The sequence below is a fragment of the Pteropus medius genome, unplaced genomic scaffold (assembly GCF_902729225.1).
Source record: "Pteropus medius unplaced genomic scaffold, Ma_sr-lr_union100, whole genome shotgun sequence".
In the NCBI taxonomy this organism is placed as follows: Eukaryota; Metazoa; Chordata; class Mammalia; order Chiroptera; family Pteropodidae; genus Pteropus; species Pteropus medius.
In genome coordinates this window covers 264,511-289,429 of record NW_024344370.1, presented here as the reverse complement: position 1 = coordinate 289,429, position 24,919 = coordinate 264,511, and the positions used below count along the sequence as shown (strand labels likewise).

The 24,919-nt window shown below is 38.4% G+C and overlaps 1 protein-coding gene across 3 annotated transcripts in view; it reads right to left on the bottom strand.

Moving 5' to 3' along the window:
* PARP8 (poly(ADP-ribose) polymerase family member 8) overlaps window positions 1-23,793 on the bottom strand; it is a 160,113-nt gene extending 136,320 nt beyond the window's left edge. Inside the window, exons 1-3 of one of the 3 annotated variants that reach the window (XM_039869914.1) lie at window positions 23,775-23,793; window positions 23,052-23,153; window positions 22,071-22,125 (exon numbers count right to left, since the gene is read on the bottom strand). In XM_039869914.1, the coding sequence (XP_039725848.1) occupies window positions 22,071-22,125; window positions 23,052-23,142 (146 nt within the window). In that variant the 5' untranslated portion in view covers window positions 23,143-23,153; window positions 23,775-23,793. Of the gene's footprint in view, window positions 1-22,070; window positions 22,126-23,051; window positions 23,154-23,240; window positions 23,496-23,695; window positions 23,732-23,774 lie in introns of those variants that run through there. The other 2 variants (XM_039869912.1, XM_039869913.1) reach the window with 2 other exon arrangements.
* Window positions 23,794-24,919: the final 1,126 nt, after the last annotated feature.

The window sequence follows — 24,919 nt, the reverse complement described above, 5'->3', positions numbered from 1 at the left end:
ACTATATAAGTGAAGCTAGGATACAAAATTTAAAAGAAAACTGAACACTAACCAAATGAAAAAAATGGCCACATTTATTTTTTAAACACACCATAATAGACAAGCTTATAAAAATATTCTGTTCTTTTATTGACAATCATTAATTAGTGCACATTAATGCTGCAGATTACAGAACCTACCTACTTGCTTTTATAAAAATGTGTCTAACAAATATTCAATTAGCTAACTGGTCAGACTCTCAACAATCATTTACAAAGTAAGCACTAATTTAGGAGGTATGAATGACTAAGCATGAACCTAGGCAAGGTTGTTACTTTTTTCACTTTCTAAGCATTGGGGCACAGCATCAGCTCATGGTCACAGCTGACAATTCAGTACGACTGTCAAGTTGCTTGCCCAATGTACTTTTCTCACTCCACTTCTATACTTGGGAACATATTATTCTATAGAGAATACATAGCCAAGTACACATGGTCCCGGTTTCTAGAAATCCCTCCACAGGAAATGTGGTTTCCAAGACTCTCTAAGGGGATTCTGATGAAATCTAGGAGAATAAACTAAACATGAAAACATATTCAAACTCACTATTAATTAAATAAATGCAAATTAAAACTATAATGAGATTCAACTTTGTGTGCACGGAACTGGCAAAAAATAAAAAAGAAATTTAACATCTTGTGTGAGCTAAATAATAAATGTGCTTGCGAGTGTAAGTTGGTGTTTTTTTCATACGGGCAATTTCACAACTTGTGTCAAAAGACTCAGAATTTTCACTCTAAGGATATATTATGAGTAAAAAGACATGTGCAGGAAAATATAATTGTGAGGATCTTTGTTCACTGCAGCATACTGAAAGCAACAAAAATGTTCACAAAGAGTTGCTTCAAACATAAAGCATAGTACATAAAGGGGTTGTAGACATTTATTGCTGTTGTTATGTGAAAGAGACTACTTGTAAAATACAATTTAGGAATTTAGGATAGTCCTTTTTTATACATAATAAAAAAAATACGACAGTGAGAGAGCAAGTACGTGCATGTGCATGTACGTGTGCCTGTGTGTGTATACAGAAAAAAAAAAAACACTGAAAGGAGATATAGCAAACTGTTAACACATTATCTTTGGGTGCTAATATTAAAAGCAATTTTACTTTCTTCTTCATACTCTTCTGCATTGTCAAGATTTTTAGAATAAGTATGCATAACTCTGAAATCATAGGCAATGTAGATGGAAATATGACAAACATCAAAGTTTAGAATTCTATAATAGTACCCTAGACTCTGAACATTTTCGCCTATAAATGTAGCTAATGTCTATCCTGAGACAGGTCCTGACCTCCTAAGAAAATCTATTCAATCAGCAACACCCAGACAGACTTAATTTCCTAATAGCTTCAGAGAACACAGCTAAGATGCAAAATGCTAGCAAAATGTAATCTATGCTATGCCTGGAGATACTTTCAACTGTAGTGTTAAAACAATAAATAAAGGGTGAGAAAACAGTGGGCCATAATAGCTACTTCCCATTGCTTATTCAGTTTCATTTGAAATAGGCCCTTAAACAAGCAGTAGGGGAATCTATGATCAGTTGTAATAAATAATTAAAAGCAAGAGAAAAGAAGCATTTAGAAAACTCCTTTCATTTATTATCATCTGACCAGTTGGCTTAAACTCTACCAAGGGAAGGGCATTTTAGTTTGGTAATTATCTTGAGAACACCTATGTTTAACTTATAGAAAGAATTCCTAAGGACAGTCCCCAACACCCTTCCAATAAAAATTTCAAGAGCTCCTCTTTTTCTGGGCCAATCATTTAGAGAAACAATAAAAAGTACTGCTTCTAAGGACTTAAAGTCTAGAGACGAATGTATGCAGGAAACCCAGTAATTATATATCATTTTTTTAAGTGCTATAATGAAATAACCGGAGGGTGCCATGCGAGTGCAGAGCATGTGCCTCTAAGACAGGACAATGACGAACCAGGTGTGACTATTTAAGCTGAATCTTAAAAGGCAGTAAAGTTTAATCAAATGAATTAGCAAGGTAAAGGGTATTAATTTTTACCATTTTGAGGATGATAGAAAAAGCAATCGTGGGGACAAAAAGAATTTCCCATCAATAGGCCTGTCTAATTCAATTCCAAGAGCATTCACTCCTTCATTCAAAAGTTTTGATTATCTACTTTAACTCAGACACTCTGCTAAGTGAAAATGAAACTGTTCTTGCTTTTAAGGAGTATGAGGCAGAGTCATAAACAGCAAATTTTAATTATGTGATTATTCTAGATATGGCTGTCTTAGTGGCTACAGTAGCACCTAGAAGAGACGTATAGCCTCGTCTTGAGTGTTTCAGGAAAAAAACTTCTTAAGAGTAAACAAAATCTAAACTGAAATCAAAACGGGAGTAAACTATACAAAATAAAAATAAATATCAAAAATAAATAAAGTGGTCGGATTGGTGAGTTATGGCTAGGAAGATCAAGAGATGCCTCATGGCAAAGGGCTTTTGAATGACACCATGAAGAGTTTAGATTCACTCTGTGGTCAGTGGAGAAAATAGGAAGGGCTTTAAGAGGAGGAAGTAATATGATCATATTTATATTTAAGGAAAATTATTTTATATAGGTGGAATCGAATGAAGCAAGACTTAAAGACTAGAGATTAATTTGGAAAAGACTTTAGAAAAATCATAGTAAAAAATGTATTTGGTGATCTAAGAGGTGAACTAAGAGGGAGCTTGAATGGAAAGTAGCCACCATTCAATATCAGCCATTTGACTCATATTAAGGAGTTAAAGGTTACTAAGAACATGGTGATTAGTTCTAAGTAGGGAGTGTGGGAGATAAAGGCATCTTAGATGCCACTCAAGTTTTTCACATGAGTAAATACAGGTGAGTAGTGGAATCATTCAATGGCCTAGGAACTTGGGAGGAGGTAGGAGATAAGCTTCATTTTTGATACATTTAGTTTGAAGATTCTTAAAATGTCTAAATTGTGATGGCTAGTGGACAGGTAGATCTGGGCTAAAAAAAAACAAAGGGTCAAGAATTTGGGAGATCTGAGACATGACGATGTAGATATTAACTCAACACAAAGGAGTTGACGGAGACTTTCCAGAATGTTTGGAAGTTAAGATGGGGGAATGAGGCAATGTTACATTACACTAACATTTAAGAGATTGTAATAGGAAGTGGAGTTCATAACAGGATGTATCAGTCACAGATGTGAGACAAAACCAGGAGTCCATCACAGAGGCCCAAGGAAGAGAGCATTTCCCAAGGGAAGGCTTGATGAACCCTGTCAAAGCCTTGAACCCACTATTCAAGCAAGTCAAGTCAAGTAAGAGGTATATCACTGTAGTGCCGTTCAACTGAATAAAAAAGCTGAGGATGTAAAGAACACAAACACTTCTGTAAGAGAATTAGGCTTTGGAAAGGGAGGAATGCAAGAACAAGAGGAGGAGGAAACAAGGGAGTCTACATTTGCAAGATAGCTTTTTGTTTGTTTCTTAAAGACAGAAAGGAGTTAGTGAGAAGGTGAGTGAAAGGGGGATAAATTATGGAAGATCTAGATGTATGGGATCCAAGAGACCCTTATATCAAGTGAGGTGGTGGGTAAGGGAATAAATTAGTCCCCATGAACTTCACCAAGTGTTCAGAAATTGTAACATTTTCTGGGCCACAGAAAAATATAGCAGGTGTACTAATGCTCAGCAGTTGCCCAGCTTTATGACTAATATGAGCCTATGAAATGTGAGAGGAAGTGATGTGTGTCACCTCCAGGCTGAGGTAATGAAAGCACCACATAGAATTCTCCAGTTTTTCTCTTTCCCTGAAAGGGAGACGAGGCAGGGTGTATTTCCAGATAATGCACATACGAGATGGATGCTCTTCAATCTGACTCTCCAGCTGACTATATGGAGCCCCCCCCAGCCAAAGATGGATATATAGAGAGAGAGAAATAAACCTAAGTAGAATCAAGTGGCTCAGATTTCAGTTACTCGGTTACTGCAACATTAACTAAACAATACTCACCAAAGGGAACAAACTTCCACGTCAGCCAAGAAAATCCAAAGCTGTGATAGCTGACAAGAATAGATGGGGCGGGAAAAAGGACAGAATAGCCAGTTTAAAGTTTCAAGCTGCCCAGCCTCCTGGAAAAATCACATTTAAGATAACTGGCGGACTAAAGAATCTCTTCCCCAAAAAGTCAGAGTGTCAAACAGCAGTATGAGAGCCTTCAGGAACAACGTAGCATCCCCTGAAGAGTTCGACAGGAAAAATCATTCATATTTAAACATCTTCTCAGACCCCGCCACATTCCTCTGGCAAAAACAAGGAAACAATTCTGAAGGATATTTGTCCAAGATTGAGTGCACCAAAGCAATCACTGTCTTGTCTGAATGTCCTGGGCTATAGCTCAACCAATAATATATTAAGATGGTCTTAATTTTCTTAACTAACAAGACTATATAATAAAAGGAATAAAATATATGTAACCATTCATCATATATTTTTCAGTGAACAATTTAAATGCTACTTAAAGAATACCTGATGAGTCAAACTAGAATTAATTTCTAGGCATTTAACTTTCACAATTAGATTTTATAAAGACATGAGAATTATCTGATTTTTACTGGTTTAAAGTGTTAATATGTACTTTATGTCACATGTGGGTTGAAGCCCACATTAATAAGTTCAAATGAATGGTAGCATATTGTCCAAAAGAAAGACATATGTACTGAAACGGGTGCTTCATTATGACATTCTGATCCAGTTCCCAGTAAGTGGAACTAGAACTCTTCTTATGCAATGCCCGCTCACCGGGGACCTTTGCAGTTCATGGAAAAAACACTGACAGTGGTTACAGAAGTCTGCCCGGCATACTCAAATCAAGGAGTATGTTTTGTTTGTGTTAATGATGCTGTGTGTCCAAGTGAACAAGCCTCACGAAGCACAGTATATGTTTGCTTGAGTCCAGCTGTTCCCTAAATTTTCTAAGGCCAAAGAGAAAAGTAAACTGCAATGTAAATGAAAAACTCTCTCTCTCTCTCTGGTGGACTTTGTGGTTGCCACATCAACATGTGTTCCCTTTTTCTTAGAAATAGTCATTACTATATCATATCTTCCTCATGTAGCTAATTTGGGGACGGCTAATTTTACCCCTGACTCTAGCAACCGGACATGGAATTTAGGCCTAAAATAATCAGTCTCTGAAAGTCATCTCCTCTGCCTGGGTATGGAAAAGGAGAAACCACTAGATTTGTCTGCAGCTGTCTTGTAATCCCATGAGAAAGCGATGCTAGCTAACATGAAAGGCAAAAGATGACTTCTTGAAAGAAACCAAGTCCTTGAGGACATGTTTAAGCCCTGAACCAATCAACCCGAAAACCCAATTTACCACTGAATCTAGAGTTAGATAAACTAGAAAATCCTCTTTTATTTAAGCCAATCTGAGTGGGTACTTGGTCACTAGCGAATGAAAGCATCCTAACATACAAATGTCAAGACACAGCTCTTGTGTGGTTCTCCATGCAGAGGGAGAAAGATGTGAACATTCTAGAAATCCTGGCTCGCTTATTCCCATTCTCTAGTCAACTACAGATAACATTTTTTAAACTAAATGGAAGAATGATCAGGAATATCGTAAAATCTGCATTTCTGAAAAAGTAACTTACAACAGATAACTCGTCTAGAGCAATTGTTACAAGCGGGACAGCTGAAGCAACAGAGATATTAAATGATTTGATCTTCTCTGGACGGATTTGCAGAAGAAACACAAGTTGGTCCCATGACTGCTCTTGAGCACACCACCTACTAGGAGGCCTCATCCCAACCTGGCTTCTGGGAAAGGAACAGAGGCAGGAATAGAAATATATGTATGCCATTTGTGACATTTACTAAGCTCCTGGTTTTCAAAGTAACCATACTGATAAAAGCATTTTTTAAAGTCTATGCTATAAATATGGAAGTCAAGTGAGTCCTGAAAATCACTCCTGACACTGGTTCAAATAATATTAGGTTAGGCCTAAAATACTGCCATAAGTTTTCTCATAGGCTCATGTGATTTAAGCAAAAGTTGGATGCTGGTGCTCTCTCAAGACTACATTTAGGCATTTTATCATTTTTATGACATTACGTAAGTTGAAGAGAACTAGAACATATAAATATATATAAAACTTTAGTTGTCACTTATCGTTATCCTGAATCTAGCATTTTTTCAGCACATAATTTCTATGTTAGTTAAGCATTCTTACATCTTTACAGATTTTTAACGGACTACATGCCTAACTACTGGTTTATACAACCAGCCCAAGACATCGACATATCTGTGTTATTATTTGGCAGTGACAAAGGCTACTGATTCCAGCACTGTTATTTTCTTTTTCCAAAAACACAAATCCAAAATAAGAAATAACCAAGGAGAGAAATTCTCCTTTCTATATTAATTTAGAAAGTAGAGTCATTATTTCTTTTCAAACCCAAAAGAGAGAATCAGGCATCCATTATGAATCTGTCTACTTTCACTTCCTCAGACTGAAATAAAAGATTAACATTTTCAGGCTGGTAGTCAAAACTGTTCACCCATTCAGTGAGCTTCAAGAACCAACCAGCTGAACAGTCACCTAAGCTAGGAAACCTTCACCAGGCTCTTTGGAAAACAGTGTGCATTTTTCTATGAGAATAGCCTATAAAATGCTTATTAGAAATGTCTAAATTTATGTCTTTGGTACTTAATATATTTTAATTCAAACTGTGGAGTAATGTATGCTTTTTTAATTCTAATTAAAGAATACAACTATTGGAGACTTTCTTTTGTAAAATTTTACAAAGTAAAAAAACATGTTAGTGAAGACAGTCGAAGATGAGCTACTACCGAGATTGGCAATATTATGTCCCCGCATATTAACTCATATTATAATGGACACTTAAAAAACAAAATATGAACATATAACATAATGAGGGCGAAGTTGCCCTAATCATTCATCTTTGTATTCCCAATTAGGACACCTGGTACAGTGTCTTCATTGTAATTCGTATTCAACAAATATTTGTAAGGTGAATAAATAAGGAATGAATTATGAGAAAATGATAAACAGCTCCTCTGTCTCCTGGGAATTCAATGTGCCACTTTCTTTTAAATTTAATTAATCCTCAACGTCCTTGTAAAATAGCCAAAGGGGAAATGTATTTACATTACATCCGAAATTGATGGGATCTATGAGAAACATTTTCCTCAAGTAAAGAAAGCATTCGCACTCCAGTTAGGACCAAGGTATTAAATCATTTCGTAGGTGGATGGCTTTCAATTTGAGCCCATGCTGCATTCACCACAGGAACTCACCTCAATCTCTTCAAAATCTGTCCCTGGGATTGAGTTTTGCTGTTATCTCTACCATCCCATTACTTTTTAAACTTCTTTGTAGTCTCTCCTGTTCTAATCCACAAACACCGGGACCAAGTCTTTTCCAGGTCAGCCTGATTTGAAGCTTTCTATCTTGCCTTCCCAAATGTACTCACAATTATCAGACCATATGTCCCAATGTTAGTTCAGGAAGGAAAAAGAAGTTATCACACTTGTATATAACAGATCACAGAAAAACAGTTAACTAACCTTTAAAAATATCATTATTACCCCACGTTCACCGCTGCTGATCCACAGCTAAGCAATTAGTAGCATATAAATATATCCTAACTTCACTATTCATGAGGATACTATTTATGAATTGGAAGTCTGACACAACATTTATGTGACCTAATTTTGAAATTTAAAATAGTGTAAGGCCTCTAGGCTTAATTTTATAAGGGAAAGATTAAAGAGACACAGCAAGCATAGATTATCTCTGTGCTGTGGAGCACTGGCAATTTTTTTTAAATTTAAAACATCTGATATTTAAACTGCCAAACTTCTACATCTCTGCAGTAACAAGGTGGTGATCACATTGAATACCATTCTGTTCTTTCTTTCCTGTAAGTAGAATTAATATTAACACATGAACTGAAAATGTTAAGTGACTATAAATAAGCACAAATGATTTCGATTAAAATTTAGTTTAGCAAAATGTTACTTTCATATTCCTGGTAGAAAACCTTTTTATTCATATTCAAATCCAACGAACAATTTACAGGCAAAGGAAGTTAGCCTGCCCATCCCCCTAGTTCCCATGCCATATATATTCAATTATGCTCAGTTCAGATCTAGGTTTTGCCACTCAGAAGTAGAAAATGATATACGGGAAAACAAGTTTCTAATGTATGCCTTAATCAAATGGCAAAATTCCAGCCAACTATATACACTTCATCTGCCAATATGACAAATGAGTATCATGTGCAACATTTATACTGCTAAATCAGAGGATATGAAATAATAACCATAAAATTAAGCACAGAAGTAAACAAAACATACAAAAAAAGGCCACATCCTTACGTTCTAATAGGTCCCTGAACAAAGACTATGCCATTTTAAACAGGATTCTAACAAGCTTGGTTCTTTAGTTCCCAATGACATCAAATTGGAGAAGAATGGGGTGTGGAGAGAAAGAGAGAGATTCAGGGTTACAATAACCACTGGAATAGTTCCCCCTTAATGATCACACTACAAAGGCTGCTTTTTTAACTTAGTCCTTGACTCACAGACGCTTAGAGAACTTTAGGTTGAAAGAAACTCTGTTCTAATTCTTGAGTCTCCTCTACAACCTCAAAGCAAGGACTTTAATGTTATTTTGGATTAACTGCTTCACAGATAGTTAAAACTGGAAATAAATTTACATGAAGCTCTTAGACAATTAAGGCTGTAAGAATAAAGAATCTATAAACTAGCTGCTATAGATGTCAAAGAGGAATGTTTACCCTCTGCTTTTCAGTTTCCCAATGCTAATCGTTCTCATTTTACATTAACAGGATCTAAAAGATGCTTAAAAATGACTATCCACATCCAGGATGATTGAATGACTTTCACTTCACAGACCCAACAGACCTTCAAGAATGAATGAACTGGATTCAAAGCCAAACTAATACACATTCTTTTTAGTTGGAACTAACACACACTTATGTCCTATTTTTAGGGAAATTATCTATGTAAATTAATATTTTTAAAAACTAAGGTTTATCTTTTGAATTCATGAAAGAAGAAAAACTCAGCATTTTAGAAAATTTCAACCATGTGCAAAAATTTCTAATTTACTTAGGGTATTCATGTGCTTTTTCAAGGAGGATACCAAAAATAACTTTTACTTATTTGCATGGCAATGCATAGCTTTACAAAAATCAGGCATGCCCTCAGGTCCTGACAAAGTATACAGGGCTAATGGATCTCTGGCAAACCTATCAAGATTTTACTTTTTTATTAAAATCTGATTTTGTAATTCTGTCCTCTGACCACAGGGCTTCCAACATCGCTTCAAGACTAACCCTTAAAAAGGGGAAGCCTGAGTTACTAGTATATGAAAGGCATATAAAAGTTAAACATACTTTATGAAACAGTGACGTTTTTCTTTACTGAGTTTATGGAATCGATACACTTAATTTTTAGGGGGGGAAATCAGCTGATTTATTTGTCAATTGGTATTTCCTTAAAAATAATCCGTTTCCCCCAAGTTAACTGTGATAACAATTGCTCTATAAAAATTGTAGATGTGTGCATATAGGCATTGTGAATAGACACGCACACAGAGACAGACAGACAGAGTGAATGGAGGGGCATTAGAACACAGATGGTTTACAAATGACCTCTATGCTCATTCACTCTCCATTTCCCACCTTGCTTGTTGTAGCAATTCCAACAGCCATGAGAATCATTGTGAAAAAAGAAAAAACATCAGAGGCTTATAGAAAATGTGTAGGGTCTGAGAAGTAGAAGAGAGGAAGCTGTGAAAAATAATAAGAGGGTGCTGATCCAGGGTAACGAAGGTGGCAGCAGTGGCATGCCTGATGATGACCATCCAGTCCCCAAATACCCTCTCCCACAGACTCTGTAAAGCTTCTCCTTTATTACATTGCTTAAAATTAATTTAAATGATCAAACTGACACTTTAATTAAAAATGTAAAAGTTGAGGCAATCTAGGCTATCAGTATGTGTAAAGTGGTTCCAGCCACCTTTTCTTTCCAACAGCTTCTCTAGCTAGCCTCAACACGGAGTAAATGAGAAACTGGCTTGGCACAAAAATGTGAGGGTATTTCAGAAGCAGGAATTAACAATTATTTGTCTAGCCCATATTAGTTGCTCCCTTCAACTAACATCCCATGTTAGTTGTTCAGTAAGCCTTGGATCAGTTATTAAATTTTCTTACTTATAAAACTCTTGTTTTTTTACTTATGTCTCTAAGATATACAGCAGTCCCCCCTCTTACCCGTGGTTTCAGTTACTAGCGGTCAATGCGGTCCAAAAATATTAAATGGAAAAATTCCAGAAAAAAACAATTTTGAGTAGTTTGATGCATCTCGTGCCATCCCTTTCCGTCCAGTTTGGGATGTGAATCAGCCCTTTGTCGGGCATCTCCACGCTGTAGACGCTCCCCCACTGTTAGTCACTTAGTAACCTCAGTTATCAGGTTGACTGTTGAGGAATCACAGTGCTTGTGTGCAAGGAACTCTTATTTTACTTAATAATGGCCACAAAGCTCAACAGTAGTGATACTGGCAATTCAGCCATGCCAAAGAGAAGCTATAAAGTATTTCTTGTAAATGAAAAGGTTAAAGTTCTCCACTTAGTAAAGAAAGAAAGAAAAAAGAAAATCATACCAGGATTGCTAAGATCTACAGTAAGAACAAATCTTTTATCTGTGAAATCATGAAGGAAAAAGAAATTGGTTTTGGTGTTGCACCTCAAATATGTATACGAAAAATATATAGTATATATAGGGTTTGGCACTATCCAGTTTCGGACATCCACTGGAGGTCTTGGAACGTATCCTCTGCAGGTGAGGGACTATTGTATCAAAATAAACTTCCTAACCACTATCCAGGAGGAAATTGTGACAATTATCTGCCAGTATCAACAAAAGTGAAAATTTAGCCCTCAAAAGAATATTTCACTTGGAGTGTTGTCACCCCTGTGCCACTTGTGTTGTGGTCACCACTTGCCTATTGGGTAAAGCTATGAAGTAGCCCTGAAATAAAAAGATTATTTTTCCCAATAGAGAGGGCTGTTACATGTCAGACAATGCAAGAAAAGTCAGCAGAAACTGCCAAATGTATCAGAATGTACAAAATTTTCTAAGGATGGGGAAGGCTGATACAATGTGAGGGACCTGTCAAGAGAAGGGCTCTCGCAGTGGCCCTGAAACACGTTTTAGCAGACTTTCCAGAGACACTGCTTACTTTCAGTATTGCACAATTCAATTTGGGGGGTTGGCGGGGCAGGGGGGGAGGTTAAACAAATAAGAAATAAACAGAAAATCTATAATTTCTCAAATTAAAAAAATAAATCCTAACTATTCTAAAGTCATAGGTGAATATCAGGTGCCCAAAACATGGGGAAGGAAATTCAATACCACTGGAATGCTGTGGTGACCTGATAATGGCCAAAAGTGAATCTGGAGAATCTTTAGACTAAAAATAAGAAAGGTGTATTGCAACACTGTTAACTTTGTGACTGAAAAAAAAAGAATGGCATGCAATTTATATGAATGAATGCATGTTATTGCTTTTTTTACTTTTGTGTACATTTAATATAGTTTTTATTAGAAGCTGTTATTCAATGATAATGCATCTTATAAATTAATACCTTTTAAAATAATTAATTAATAATCCAGGAATTAGAATCAGGCTAGTCCTATGAATCATATCAAGCACCATCTTCTCTGTCAGCTTGTGAAGGACACTGTCATCATATATGCAGGAATGGGTTAACTCAGGCCTTGGTTACTCAAACCCTGCATATTCCCAAAAAGGTCTGTCTTCAAGACTGGCCCGTGGCCAGTTCCTAGGAAATGAACTCTGAACTCTTGAAATATTCTGCCTGATAGAGTGATTTTGTATGCCTAAGGTCTTGGGCCCGCAACACCAGTTTACTCAGAAAGTTTATACTAACAAACTGAGATTTATAGTGAGTATCCGTCTTTACTCTGGGAGGCTGGAACCTGAGTAGCTGAGTTCAGTCACAAAGGTACAGCATGTATATGTACGTGATTGTCTCCTACTAAAAACCCTGGACACCAAGGCTCATGTGAGCTTCCCTGGTTGGCAACACTTCGCATGTGTTCTCACACATCACTGCTGGGAAATTAAGTGCATCCATGTGATTCTACTGACAAGACACTTGGAGACTTGTACCTGGTTTCTCCTGGAGTTTGCCCAATGAGCCTATGCCATTGCTGATTTTAATCTGTATTCTTTCGTTTTCACAAAATATAACAATGAAGATAACGGCTTTCTGAGTCCTTTGACTCCTAGTGAACCAAAGAGCCTAAGAGTAGTGTTCAGGATTCCCTTCTAAGCATATTATCAAGATGATAAAATCAAGACTCAGGGAGGTTAAGTCATTCGACTGGTCGTTAAAAGAAATCCATATCAATATGTCTATCTGCTATACCACGCTATAATGTTATAAATTATAAAAAATTTTTCAAATAATCTTATAACTTAGCCAACATTTGCAATATGTCCTTCGAAAAGTATAAAATGCAATTTTATAAACCCTGAAAATGTTTAAACTACAATTAATCTGTAAATACTGTCTAACTTCTTTGTATTAAGAATTTCATGTATGTCAGTGGTGGTTCTAAAAGCAGTAATGTGGTACAAGTTCTTAAAATTGTGCATTGTCCTTTGCCTACCTACTCCTCCTGACCTTAAAAAAAATTCCAGAGTAATTCAGTTCTCAATGCTTTCCATCTTTGAGAACCATGTAGATCTGTGTATGTTAGAAATAGTTATATTATTATTTTCTTGTCAAACTTCTTTCTTAACTAAAAATGAATCTGAACATTCACTAAGAAATCATATCAAACTCTGTGGTAACAATAAAGTAGTGACTGCTTTTCAGCTGGAGGACCTAACTTTTTTGTTTGTTTGTTTTGTTTTTGGTTTTGTTTTGTTTTTTGTTTGTTTGTTTGTTGTTGTTGCTGCTGCATAGCTAGCTGTGGTGCATTTTAATGAAAAATGATGACTGCATCAGCTTTTATCCATGAAGCAGATTTTAGTACTCTGTTTAGGTCTCCCACATGCCATTATCTAAGACTTTGTTCTTAAAAGATCTATAACATGGATACACACAGATTGACAAATATATTATTACAGTCGTAAATTCGCTAAGATTTTGCACATTGACTTTGAAATGAGAAACCTAAAATTTACTAGATTCTCAGCACGTCTGAGGTTCCACTGGTTTCCCTGAATCACAAAAGCTACGGAGCATTTGTATAGGAATATGTCTACTGTTAACATGAATCATTTTAAATATGTACCTTCCTGGCCCTGTGTCCACAGGAGCATACTTTAAAGCAGGTCTCATTCTCTATCCGTGTCACCAAAAGTAACGCGTGTCTTCCTAAAGTTTAAAGACTGACCTTGCCTAAAAGAAAGGGGGAGGTGTGCTTCCAGACTAATGGTGAAAGAATTTCTGAGAAATGTTTTAAAACTCTTTCTGTAAATTTCTCATTTGGTCACAGGGAGAAAAATCATTTTACAAAATGGATACCCTCATCGATTTTTTAAAATGTAATTTATCAAAGAAATGAAACATTTAGATAAAGTCCAGGTTTCTCTCGCCAGAACTTCTTTAAAAGTATACTCCATCAAAGACTGCTCTCCAAGAAGCTCTCCAGCAGTCAAAGTAACAGAATTTGAGAGGACATAATGAGTACTTCTGCTACACAGAATCATTATCCATCTCTAACATTTCCTTATGAGGTTGATTTCTAATCATGTACCAAAGAGGGCCCTGCTAACTTTGGGGCTTTGATGAATAAGCATGGTCGAGAGCCCTTACCAGAAAAGCATTCCACTCAACAGAGGACAGAGTGAAAGACCCAGAGACATAAACCCTCATGCAGAAAAGTTAGTGGCATAAAATGCAAAATGCTTTTAACTGAAGCTTTTCTGTCATAAAGCAAGTTCTAGAAAAATTACTGAAAATAAATTCTTCGGGGCTCAGTGTGAATGGGCAGTTTCCATTTCTATCACAACACACTGTTTACTCAGAAACGATTTTTGATGAATAAGGCTCCGAGTTTGCCAAAGTGTTTTCCACAAAACAATTCACTCAAGATGTTCCAGATCTGTAATCAAATAAGTCTGAAAAACCCTGACTACTTCATTCATCTCTTGGATATGCATAATGTGTACTAATATATAAAAGGATCTAAAAGCCAACCATGAAAATTGTTTAATACTGTTTAACTAAGCATTTCCCAGACATATCTGGCCACATACCCAATATCTAATTAAATAGTTTGAAAAATGCTATCGCATAATGCAGGAAAAATATTACTGTCATGTCAGAAATACTAGGAAATATTCACTTTATTCTAGGCACTCTGCTAGGAACTAGAGTTCTTTAAACAGAATATTGATTTTTTGTGACTTTGTATTTGACATATTTTCTTTTATACATCTCTTTTACACATCTCTGTCCTTAATATCTTTGTTTGTGGCTTTCCAATTTTGTCTTAACTTTTTCACTCACGGATGTGAAAGCCTAACAAATGTAGTTATATTAGTCTCCAGCCCAGTTCTATACCTAAAATACAAAAATATTCCATAAGTCATTCTTAGATTATAACAATCTATATTTGTTTCTTAAACAAAATAAAGGTGAAAATCGAAATAACTAAAGCACTTCAGAGTTGATTGTCAAATCTTAGAAACACTGCCATTAGGATATGCAAGTTAAAGTTCAAAATGTTCAGGAAAAAAACCATCTTGGGGAAGTCAGTTAACAGCTAGCTGTCTATTAATTTCTGTGCAGGAAAAATTGATCTGACTGCACAAAGGTTTAAGTGGAAGTTTCCCTTTTAAATTTAACACTGAACGATTTGGCATCCTCCATTTACTACCGAGAAGGTATCAGCCACAAACTAGGATGTCACTGATATGCAAATAAACTACACTCGAGATTTATTGTTGCTGTTATTTTGTAATGGATCGAGTATAATCTATTTATATTCTCATCCTATCCTCCTTAGATTTCGTTTTCTCTTCTCATTCTCACTTTGTTGTACTATTGGTCTCACTCTATCCTCTTCTTGAACATAAATACATCATATATTTTCACAGAGATGCCACTTGTGGTCAAAGAAAAGGTTAAACAAACTGGTCTTTGTGATAATAAAAACCATGATCCTGATATGCAAAACCAAGTGTATGTATTATGTGACACTGATGTTATCAGTCAATAAACCTTGAACAGCTGTATATACTTAATGCACTAAATTAATACAAACTTGTTGGGTGAAGAGAGGAGGTCAATAAACAAACAGTAGCAAATCGGTATTTGGAAGCCTGAGAAATATGAATAAAAGGGTGGGAAAGATGGTTCTTGAAAGACAAGAATACGAGTTTAAATTTGATATAGAGAAAACGACGGTCACATTTGATGCCTTCTGAGCAGGTAAATGCTATGATTAAATTGATGCTTAAAGAGTTCAGGTATAAACGAACCGGATGGGCGACAAGCTGTTGAATCAAGAATTTTAAGACAATGGGTTAAAGCAATTGACCTAAATCAAGTGCTGCAGATGTCAACAATGATTTCAACAAGAGTCAGTAGAGCTCTAAAAGAGGTGAAAAAGAAGGTAGGACATATATGAAACCTGAGACTGTGGTCCCCATACCTGGCTCGAATGATACGATACTGACCAGGGAAAGGCTAGGAAGAGAAGTTTCTATTAAAGAAAAAATGATAAGTTGTTTTGATGTGTTGAAGTGTCTGGCATTTAAGTGGGATGACCGAACAGAAAACCTAAATTATGTCACAATACAATAGGAATGACAAGCTTTATTAATTAATAAAAACATACTTCTTATCAGTCTTTCTTGAGATACATGGAAGATAGGATTTAGAGAACGAAAGAAAGATCCGATGTCAATAATGACTAAAATTCCATACTAAGTCAGTGGCAGCTCCCTTAAAACAAGATTTATCTACTACATCACTGTCTACCCAAAAGCAAATCTGTGCAGCGAATTACAAAATGTGTTTGGGACTGATGAAATTTCACTATGTTTTTTTTAAATGCCACAGAGAGAAACAATGGGGAATTTAAATGGATCGGCCCAATATTTGCATAAGGATTCCACAGCCAATGTACATAATTTTCTGACTATTAATGCTTAGCACTGGGCTCAGGCACCTCGCTTGCCAATCAGCAGGTTTTCAGTACTGCCCCTGGCAGACATCCCACTAGCAAACCCTCCCCAACCCCACACATGCCCAACTATTCTACTCATGCTAGTTCAACCAATGCCTCTTAAACCTCACATAAACACTGCAGTATATCCCTTCTCTGTTTCTCACTGAATTATTTAAATTACACAAGCCTCAGTTTCTTCAGCTATAAAATATAAAATAGCTGACAATACATCTATTCATCTTTGTTGCGAACACAAGACGTAAAATTGGTAAAAAGTACAGCAGAGAGTATGCCCAATAAACATGATTGGTAGCATTTTCTTAATCCATGAAATAAGTGGAATTTAAATTTATTTTTTTTAATATAGAAGCTTCCATAAAGTTACTTTTGTGATAAATAGGTGGCTATTTTAGGTCAGTGGTTTTAAACTCATTTAACAATGAAAACTTTTTCAAAGAAAATTTTATACATAACAGAAAAGAGCCAGAGCAGCTGTAATTTAGAAAGGAGTATGAAAGTCCAGCTCTCACTCATTCAGCTTTCCTTTCCACCAGTCACTGTAGCTTGTGAGGTAGGTTCCCAAGGCTCCAAGGAACATGCTTTTTTTAAAGTCATTATTTTGGATAATAATCGATCTAACAATGATGAGCAAGTCCCCATTGCCAAGAGGAACAAGCTAATTTTTAATTTAAAAAAAAAAAGATCATTCTTTTCATTCTGAAATGTTAAGGAGCACTTGATGGTTTCAAAATAATTGCATATTTCAAGATTTTCAGAATGAGTATGTACTTCTTTTATAATGAAAATTGATGGCTCTTTTTGAGATGATGGGACTACTTCACTATTCTCCAATTCCCCTACTCCTATATACCCGAACACTTCTCCTTTCTAAGAAAAAGAAAACAAATGCACTTTAGCAATCAAGTTGATTGTTCCTCAAGTCTGCTTGATCACCAGAGTGCTGTTGGTTTTATTAACTGAATTAAATTTGGACTTTCAGAGTCCAAACTCTCCAGTGTGCCACAGTCCCTATAACTCCCTATTATCCTAAACAATTGCATTATTTGTGTGTCCCCAGAAATCATCGGAGCATGTGCTCCAGAGAACAGAGCTTATAACTTGGCTAGGGGACCTCTGTCACTCTAGGTTCATAAAAAATTCCATTACAAGTGACATCACCAGATTAGAGGCTTTTTGAAGTATTTAAGTATCTCCATACCTGGTCATTTTGGTTACAAAATTGCTTCTCACTTACCAAAAGACCTTTCAGCATTCACTTAGTATTCACGCAACATCTGTTTATTGAGAAAATAAAGTTTTCTAGACAGTGAGCTAGGGGCCGGAAAAACAATGAATAGGACAGATCCTATCTCCAAGGCTCACCTTCAGATAAGATGATCAAGTGAACAAGTACAAACAATATACTGTGACAACATAGTTTTAGAAACACCTAGCAGATATTACAGGAGAAAGGTGGGAGAACAGGATGATGTAGATGGGTGTTCCAGGAAGCACACGCAAAGGCCCAGGAGAAAGGAGGGAGCGAATCTCATTTGCACGTCCAAAATTTGAGGGATTGTAGAGTGTGGTACTATCAGGGTCACACACTATGCCCCAAAACATTTATGTGGACAGAAACGCCTAAAACAAAGGGTATCCTTCAAAAGATGCCATTTTACCCATGACCATATTAAAGGGTGTCTTCATACAATAAAGGTGCACATATGTGGGCAACTCTAAACACTCTGTCAAATTATTAAATTTCTAATGTATTAATAGTTTCTAATACAAATATTAGGTATCTTATGCAGAGTCACACCCCTTGACTGGAAAACTCCCAATTTAATAAACATTTATTCTCTATCCTGTCTAAAAGAAAAACATCGTTATATTCTTAGGTGAAAAACAGTGAGGTCTCAAAAGAATAAAATATAATCTTTGGACACATTTTATGTGCATAACAGACAAAAATTTTGAAAGAATTCTAATATAATAGAAGATGGAGAAATTATGTGGTTTTTTTTTAAATTTCTTTTTCTAATTTCTATAATAAACAATTACCATTTGTGTGATTTTAAAACCTCAGTTGTATCTTCACAATACTTTCCTTGCTGGAAGCTCACATTAGGAGATCCCACGGGGGTGTCTGTCAGGCACCTCTCGCCCCTGTGCTCTCTCCTTGCCTTTGGTAACTACTGCCCCACGGACTCAATCTGTTTTCCCATCCCCTCAATAGCTGTCACCACCCACTTTATTCCTTCTATTTCTTCTGCCATTAACTGCATGTCTGACTGGAAGTGAGATGAAGGACCCAGAACCCCCAACCTTTGTGGTCTTAAGGAGTTTAGTGCCAATTAGTAAGAGAGCAAGAACGAGACAGGAGATCACAAGCATGACTAAGTACAGTAAAGGAATAACTTTCATATAAATTTACAAACTGTGTACAGTTAAGACCCCTGGTTTATAGTTCTTGGCACACCCCTGAAATTGGGAGGCAGCACTCAGTAGGAGCCTATGGCAGACTCTGGACCACTACTAGCTGTAGAGTTATTCCAAGGATCAGTGGTCCTATAATGATCATTACTAAAATGAACTAATCTCGCTGCACATATACTACAAATTTTCAAGCATATGTAGAAGATATTAATAATCAAATGATAACATTTAACCTTCTCTTTCTTATTATTTCTCAATCATAAGACACTAAAACAACCACTCTCGAGTAAGCGTCTGCATAATTTTTTTGATATTAAAGTGTCTCCATGCTCACAGAGGCTGGGAACACTCTTGTAGAGGACTGAGCACAGGTTTCAGGCATGTGACAGAGCAGGGTTTACATGGCAGCTTTATTACTTAGCTGAGTAAATCTGAGCCTCAGTTTGCACATCCCAAAGTGAGAATAACAACTCCAAGGACCTTCCTATTAGGGAAAACTCAATGAACTCAGTCTTCCAGCTGACAGTCTGCTCTACTTCATTCCCCACCTAAAGTCAGAATAGCAAATGTTAACAGGCACTTACTTTGTCCCTCTGATGACCTCCAAATGAAAGGCCAATTTACTAGGCCACCAGCGAGCCCTGACAAAGCCATCTCCCGGCATTTCCTCTTATCCACAGAAACACAAAAAACAGTACGTGCAAAAAAAAAAATTCTCAATATTACCTCTATCTTTAGAACAAAGTGTAACTCATTCTTGGAGAGTTTCAGAAAGGAAACGGTATATTAAGTTTTATCTACAACTTGGATTGAAAATTACTCTTGAAATATGTTCTCAATGGTTTAAATGAAATGATAGTTAAACATAATTCAAGATAATCATATACTATTTCTCCATAAGTTTCTTTTAAGGTTAAGTAAGTCGAGTTTACCTGAAATGGCACTATTGAATATTTTAAGTTGATAAGCACAGTAAATCAAGAGAGTGGGATTATTTTAATTTTAAATGCCTGATTTGCCAATCACGATGAGAAATACATATCGGAATCTAATGTAATTAATGAAAACAGTACATTTTTATTTTCGGAAAAAAAAGTCTTCTCTAATATTAGCTACAAATTCATAAAGAGATTATCGTTAAGAGGAATTATTATTACTGTACTAAAACAGCCTTTTATACATTATTTTGTAGAATAAGCTATGAGAAGACAAAAGCCATCAGGTCAACAGTTGTACCAGTTATTTTTTTTTCTTTAACAGGCTGTTAACATCTTAGAAGCACAAGCCAGGGTATTTAAATCAGGGACAAAAGTAAATGCTGTCCCTTAACAGGATTACACAGAAAAGTAAACATCTCTTACTCTAAGAGCAACCATGGTACTTGTTACCACAGTGAAAACTGATGTTATCTCGATGAGTTAATTATTCATCCCAACCCCTGGCCTTGCTCTTGGAGGCACTTGCTAAGTTAACACTAGTTCAATAATTTGCTGATAAAGAATCTGAAAGCAGCATCTACTAACAGATCTTAAAGATATTAAGTGCATGGTTCACCCTCTCATTGTATGGATAAGCAAAATGAGGAGAAAAGAACTCAGTATCTTATTGAAAATAATAAAGCTAGTTAGTTGAAAAGCTTACCCAGTGTTTTCCTAGTCTACACCTCTCACTAGATGAACAATTGTGAGATAGTTCAAGCAGTTATCTACCTGACTGCATGGGGAATGTTTTCAATACAAGGCACACAGGCATTCCTCTTTCATTGTGCTTCCCTTTACTATGCTTCAATAGATGCTGCATTTTTTAACAAATGGAAGGTAAGACCCTCTACCAGAAAAAGGAATAGGACTCACTGAAGGCACAGATGATGCTTAAAATATTTTGACAATAAAGTATTTTTTCATTGACATTAGGTACATTTTTTAGACATAATGCTACTGCACACTTAACACACTACAATATAGTATAAATATCATTTGTATATGCACTAAGAAACCAAAATATTCATGTAACTCGCTTGATTGCCATATTGGCTTTATTGTGGTGATCTGGAACCAAAAACCACAAAATCTCCAAGGTATGCCTGTATTTTAACTGTAATATAATCCAAAAGGATATTAGTCATATACAAAGATCCTCTGGATATTAAGTGTAGGAGAAGCATTAATTTAGTTGAATCTCCTCTAATTTAATTAATTCTTTTTATTCATAATTACAAAGATGATGGTACTACAGTAAATTAAAAAATATTGTAATTTTATTCTCTCCTAATAAGTACATATTATATATGTTATATTTTCAACTAGTAAATCAAATCAATAGACCAATCTTGGGGCTCAGATAAACTGAACATATGGAAAACCGGTAAGTTTTAATTAAAGCTTTCTTAAGATGTAGGTTGAAGCACAGATCTTAAGCATTTTAAAGATTCACATTAATTCCAAGTTTTTTAAAATGTATTTAAGGAAGAAAGTTCCTTTTGTAATTTATATGTTCATAAATGTTTCCATTAGTTAAGAGATATTTTGGAATGTGATCAATGATATTGAATGTCAAGTCCTGACAACAAGGCTAAATCTCACAATTCTCATATGCGGCCACTGTTCTTTTAAGCCACTGTGTCACCAAAGGGCTAACAGAGAGAAAATCCTAACTTAACAAGTGAAGACAGCAAAGTATATTTTAATAGCTACCTTTCATTTTAACTCTACCTCCTAAATACAAAATTAGATTTAGACTTCTTTTACCACTGTTAACAATTTAGTATTAACGCATGCATCTGTCATTCTTCCCCCTCAAGAAAGAAGTTATAAGCTTCAGCTACATATAACTTCCAAATGTTTTCCTACAACTAAATGTAAAAATCAAAACATCAGTCCTTAAAAAAAAAAAACAAGTATGGAAAATTGGCAGACTGCATGTTTATGTCAACCTTCAGAAAACATGGAAACATGCAGTGCCAATTCACCAGGAAAATCATTACTTGTAACCAAACCATTGTGAGACATCTTACGTCTTTTATGCATTTCACTTCATACCCAGTACTCCGTTTTGCATCCTCTTTATAATATCAACCCTCAAACGCCTAAAGAGCAAACTACTACTGTAGAACAGCTTTAACATGAAGAATGCAAGAGTTCTTTCTAAGATCAGCTCAGTGGCGTGATCTTAGAAACGCTTAAATCAAACATTTATTTCCCCTCTGCTGTTCAAAACCGAAGGACCTCACACTTGGGATGCAACGAGAATGAAAAAAAAAAAAAAATCCAAACACGGAACACACTAAGAACAAAGGAAACACAAGCGTGTGAACAGGAAATGAAGCAACTCTATACACATAAATACCTTTTGGGGCCGCCAACGTAGGTGAAAGTAAAGGTGGAGTCTGAATATCTGAAATCTGAAACAGAAAGTCCGGTTAAAAGCTACCCCTTGAGTGGATTGTTAACCCTGGTCAAGACTGGGGCACCCTGTTTAGCGGAGCCAAGAAAAGGCCTGGCGGGGCGGGAGGCGAGGGCTAGAGCCGCTAGGACCCCTCTCCGCGGCGCCCCGGAGGGCATGCTGCGCACCCCCCGCGGGAGCGGCGGGAGGCCGCCCCCCGCAACAAGTGCCGGCTGCCATGGTAACGGTGGGAACGTCCCGGTCCCGGCGACCGGAAGCGGCCCCCGCCAAGCTCCAGACTGCGAAAGCAAAATCCGATCCCTCTCCTGGGGGAGCAAAATGGACGAAAGACGACCCCAGGCAGGGGCGTTGGGCGCCTCGGGAACGCAAGGAGTCCCTTCTTTCCAGGGCACCGCATTGTCAGTCCGAGGGAAGTAGACGGAGCGGGAGCCCGAGGTCCGCCTAGCGCTGGCCCCGGGGGGGCCTTAGCGCCCGGCGCAGCCGGCGAGCGCGGCGCAGCGGGCTCCATTCCCAGCCGCCGCTCAGACCATTGCGCAAACCCGGCGGGTCCTACCGCGCCCCCGGGGCGCCGCGGCTGAAACCCCGGAGGCGGGCTTGGACCCTCGGGGCATCTGTGGGGAGCTAAAAATACAACGCAAGGCCCCTTTGCCTAGAGCCCCGCTCCGGCCACCTGGGTTCTGCCCCCCAAGCTGGTGCCTGCCCCAGACTAGGGGGGAGGGGAGAAGGGGAGAGGCTGGCGCCCCCTCCCCCTTTTGGTTCCCGCTCTCGCTGCAGCAGCTGTTGCCAAATGAACCCCGGCATGGGGACGTGCAACCCACCTCCCACCCCCAGCTACACACGTCGCGGTCTGAAAACTGGGAAGGGGGGCGGCGGGCGGGCAGGGGAAGCTGGCGCTGGGTCGGAGGCTCGGGAACGAGAACTCACCTGCAAACGAGCAGTCCTTCTCGGCTCTGGACTTCTGGATCACAACGTCGATATCCTTCTGAATTCGCTCTTGCCTTGAACACATCCCCATTAAATCAATCCCTGGAAAAGAAGCAGCCGCTATTTCCACTCCACCCCACCCCCCTCGCACGCTTCCAGCTTTCGTAAATATTCAGTTAAAAATGAAACCTCTGGCCGAGGCAGGGGCTGAAGGCGAAGTGGTTTCGGAAGTGATCCTGGGTGAGAGAGGAGGTGGTGGAGGAGGAGGAGGAGGGGGAGGTCGGCTTTGCATTCCCAGATGTGACCGCCCAGCTGCTGCTCGCCGCTGCTGGATTCCAATTTCCTCCCCTCCTGACAATGGATGGTGATGACACTGAGTCTCACTTTCTCCCTCCCCCGCCCGGACCAACGGCCGTGGGGGCCCGGGGTGCTGGAGACGGCCGGAGAGCGATCACCGGCGGGGCGGCGGGCGCCGGCGAGGGGCGAGCCCCGCTCCGCCTCCCGCGCGCACACCCCTCGCGGCCCGCACGCCGGCCTTCCACACCCGCGCACACTCGCGCTCGCGGGCGGCGGCTGTGCCGAGGCTGCTGCAGCGCCGCCCGCCGCAGACTCTCCCGTGCCCCGCGCGCCCGCCGCCCAGTTACCGGGCCCGGGCCGCCCGGGCTTTAAGAGTAGCCGCCATCCCGGACGCGGGCTGGATTTCCCCACCGGGCCGCCGCTTGCGCCGGGGGCTGAGTATGAATGTGGGTAGTGAAGACTCCCTGGGGCTCCCAGCCTGCCCCACCCCCCCAACATCCACCACTTTTATGAATTCGATTCCACTTTCTGAAGGAATTATGAGTCATATGGAAAACCCAAACCGGAGTGGCTGGATGGGGGGAAAGGGGAAAAGAAAAACCTCCTAAATTGAAATTCAAACGAACAAATCTTTCCTGTCGCCACATCAGACAAGATAGAAAAAGCCCTGAAATTACTCCAGACACGCACCCTCCGGCGCCCTTTTTCTGCCTTAGTCTTTACCTCCTGGATGGAAGTAGTTCAGCCCTTTGGGGGGCCCTTTAGGAAATACAGCCACTTTGAGGGACTTCCTCCACTTTCAAAGCCTCATCAGTTCTCTTCTCCTAGGTATTTATGTTCATAAAAAAAACAAATTGGTAGAATCAACTGGCACGGGCATGGGTCTCCCTAAAAGAGGGATAACTATTTGGCTTGTTTTAAAAAGCCCCCCCTTTGCCAGTCAAGTGAAAGCTCCTACAATCCTCTTGCCTTGTTTGGAACTGAGATATTGCTCTGTCTGAGCTTCACTTTCTGCTCTGCCTAGGAACACCTCGGGCTGATGTAGCTGCCCTGCCTCTATATGCCCTATGCCCTAGGACAGGTTTCCAATGGCAGTTTTCTTGATTCGTTCTCCACGGAGAAGGCTCCTCCGAGCAAACCATATCTCATTTGGTTCTGCATTCCCAGTGCCCGGTGCAGTGCCTGGAATACAGGAGGGAAGCCTAAATGTTGATTGAATGCATGGACGGTTGTACCTTGCAGCTTCTTTTCTTTATAGGTACCCCAGTTTCAATCAGCATCCTTTATCAGCGTAATTACCCAAGAGTTATCAATCAGGCCCCGACCTTTCATCTGTCCAGTTCATATTCTGACAGTGGCAACATGATGTTTAAGAGAACTAGGATTGACTGTCATCCCGATGGATTCTTAAGATTCTAGACATGCAAAAGCAGTGAGAGATTATATGCTCCAATTCCTTCATCTTGCAGAAAAGAAAACATGACATGATTTGCTGTACAGCTCAAGCACACCACATTTATTGTGAATTATAATTCAAAAGGGACCCTCTGCATTACCTGAAACACTACAGA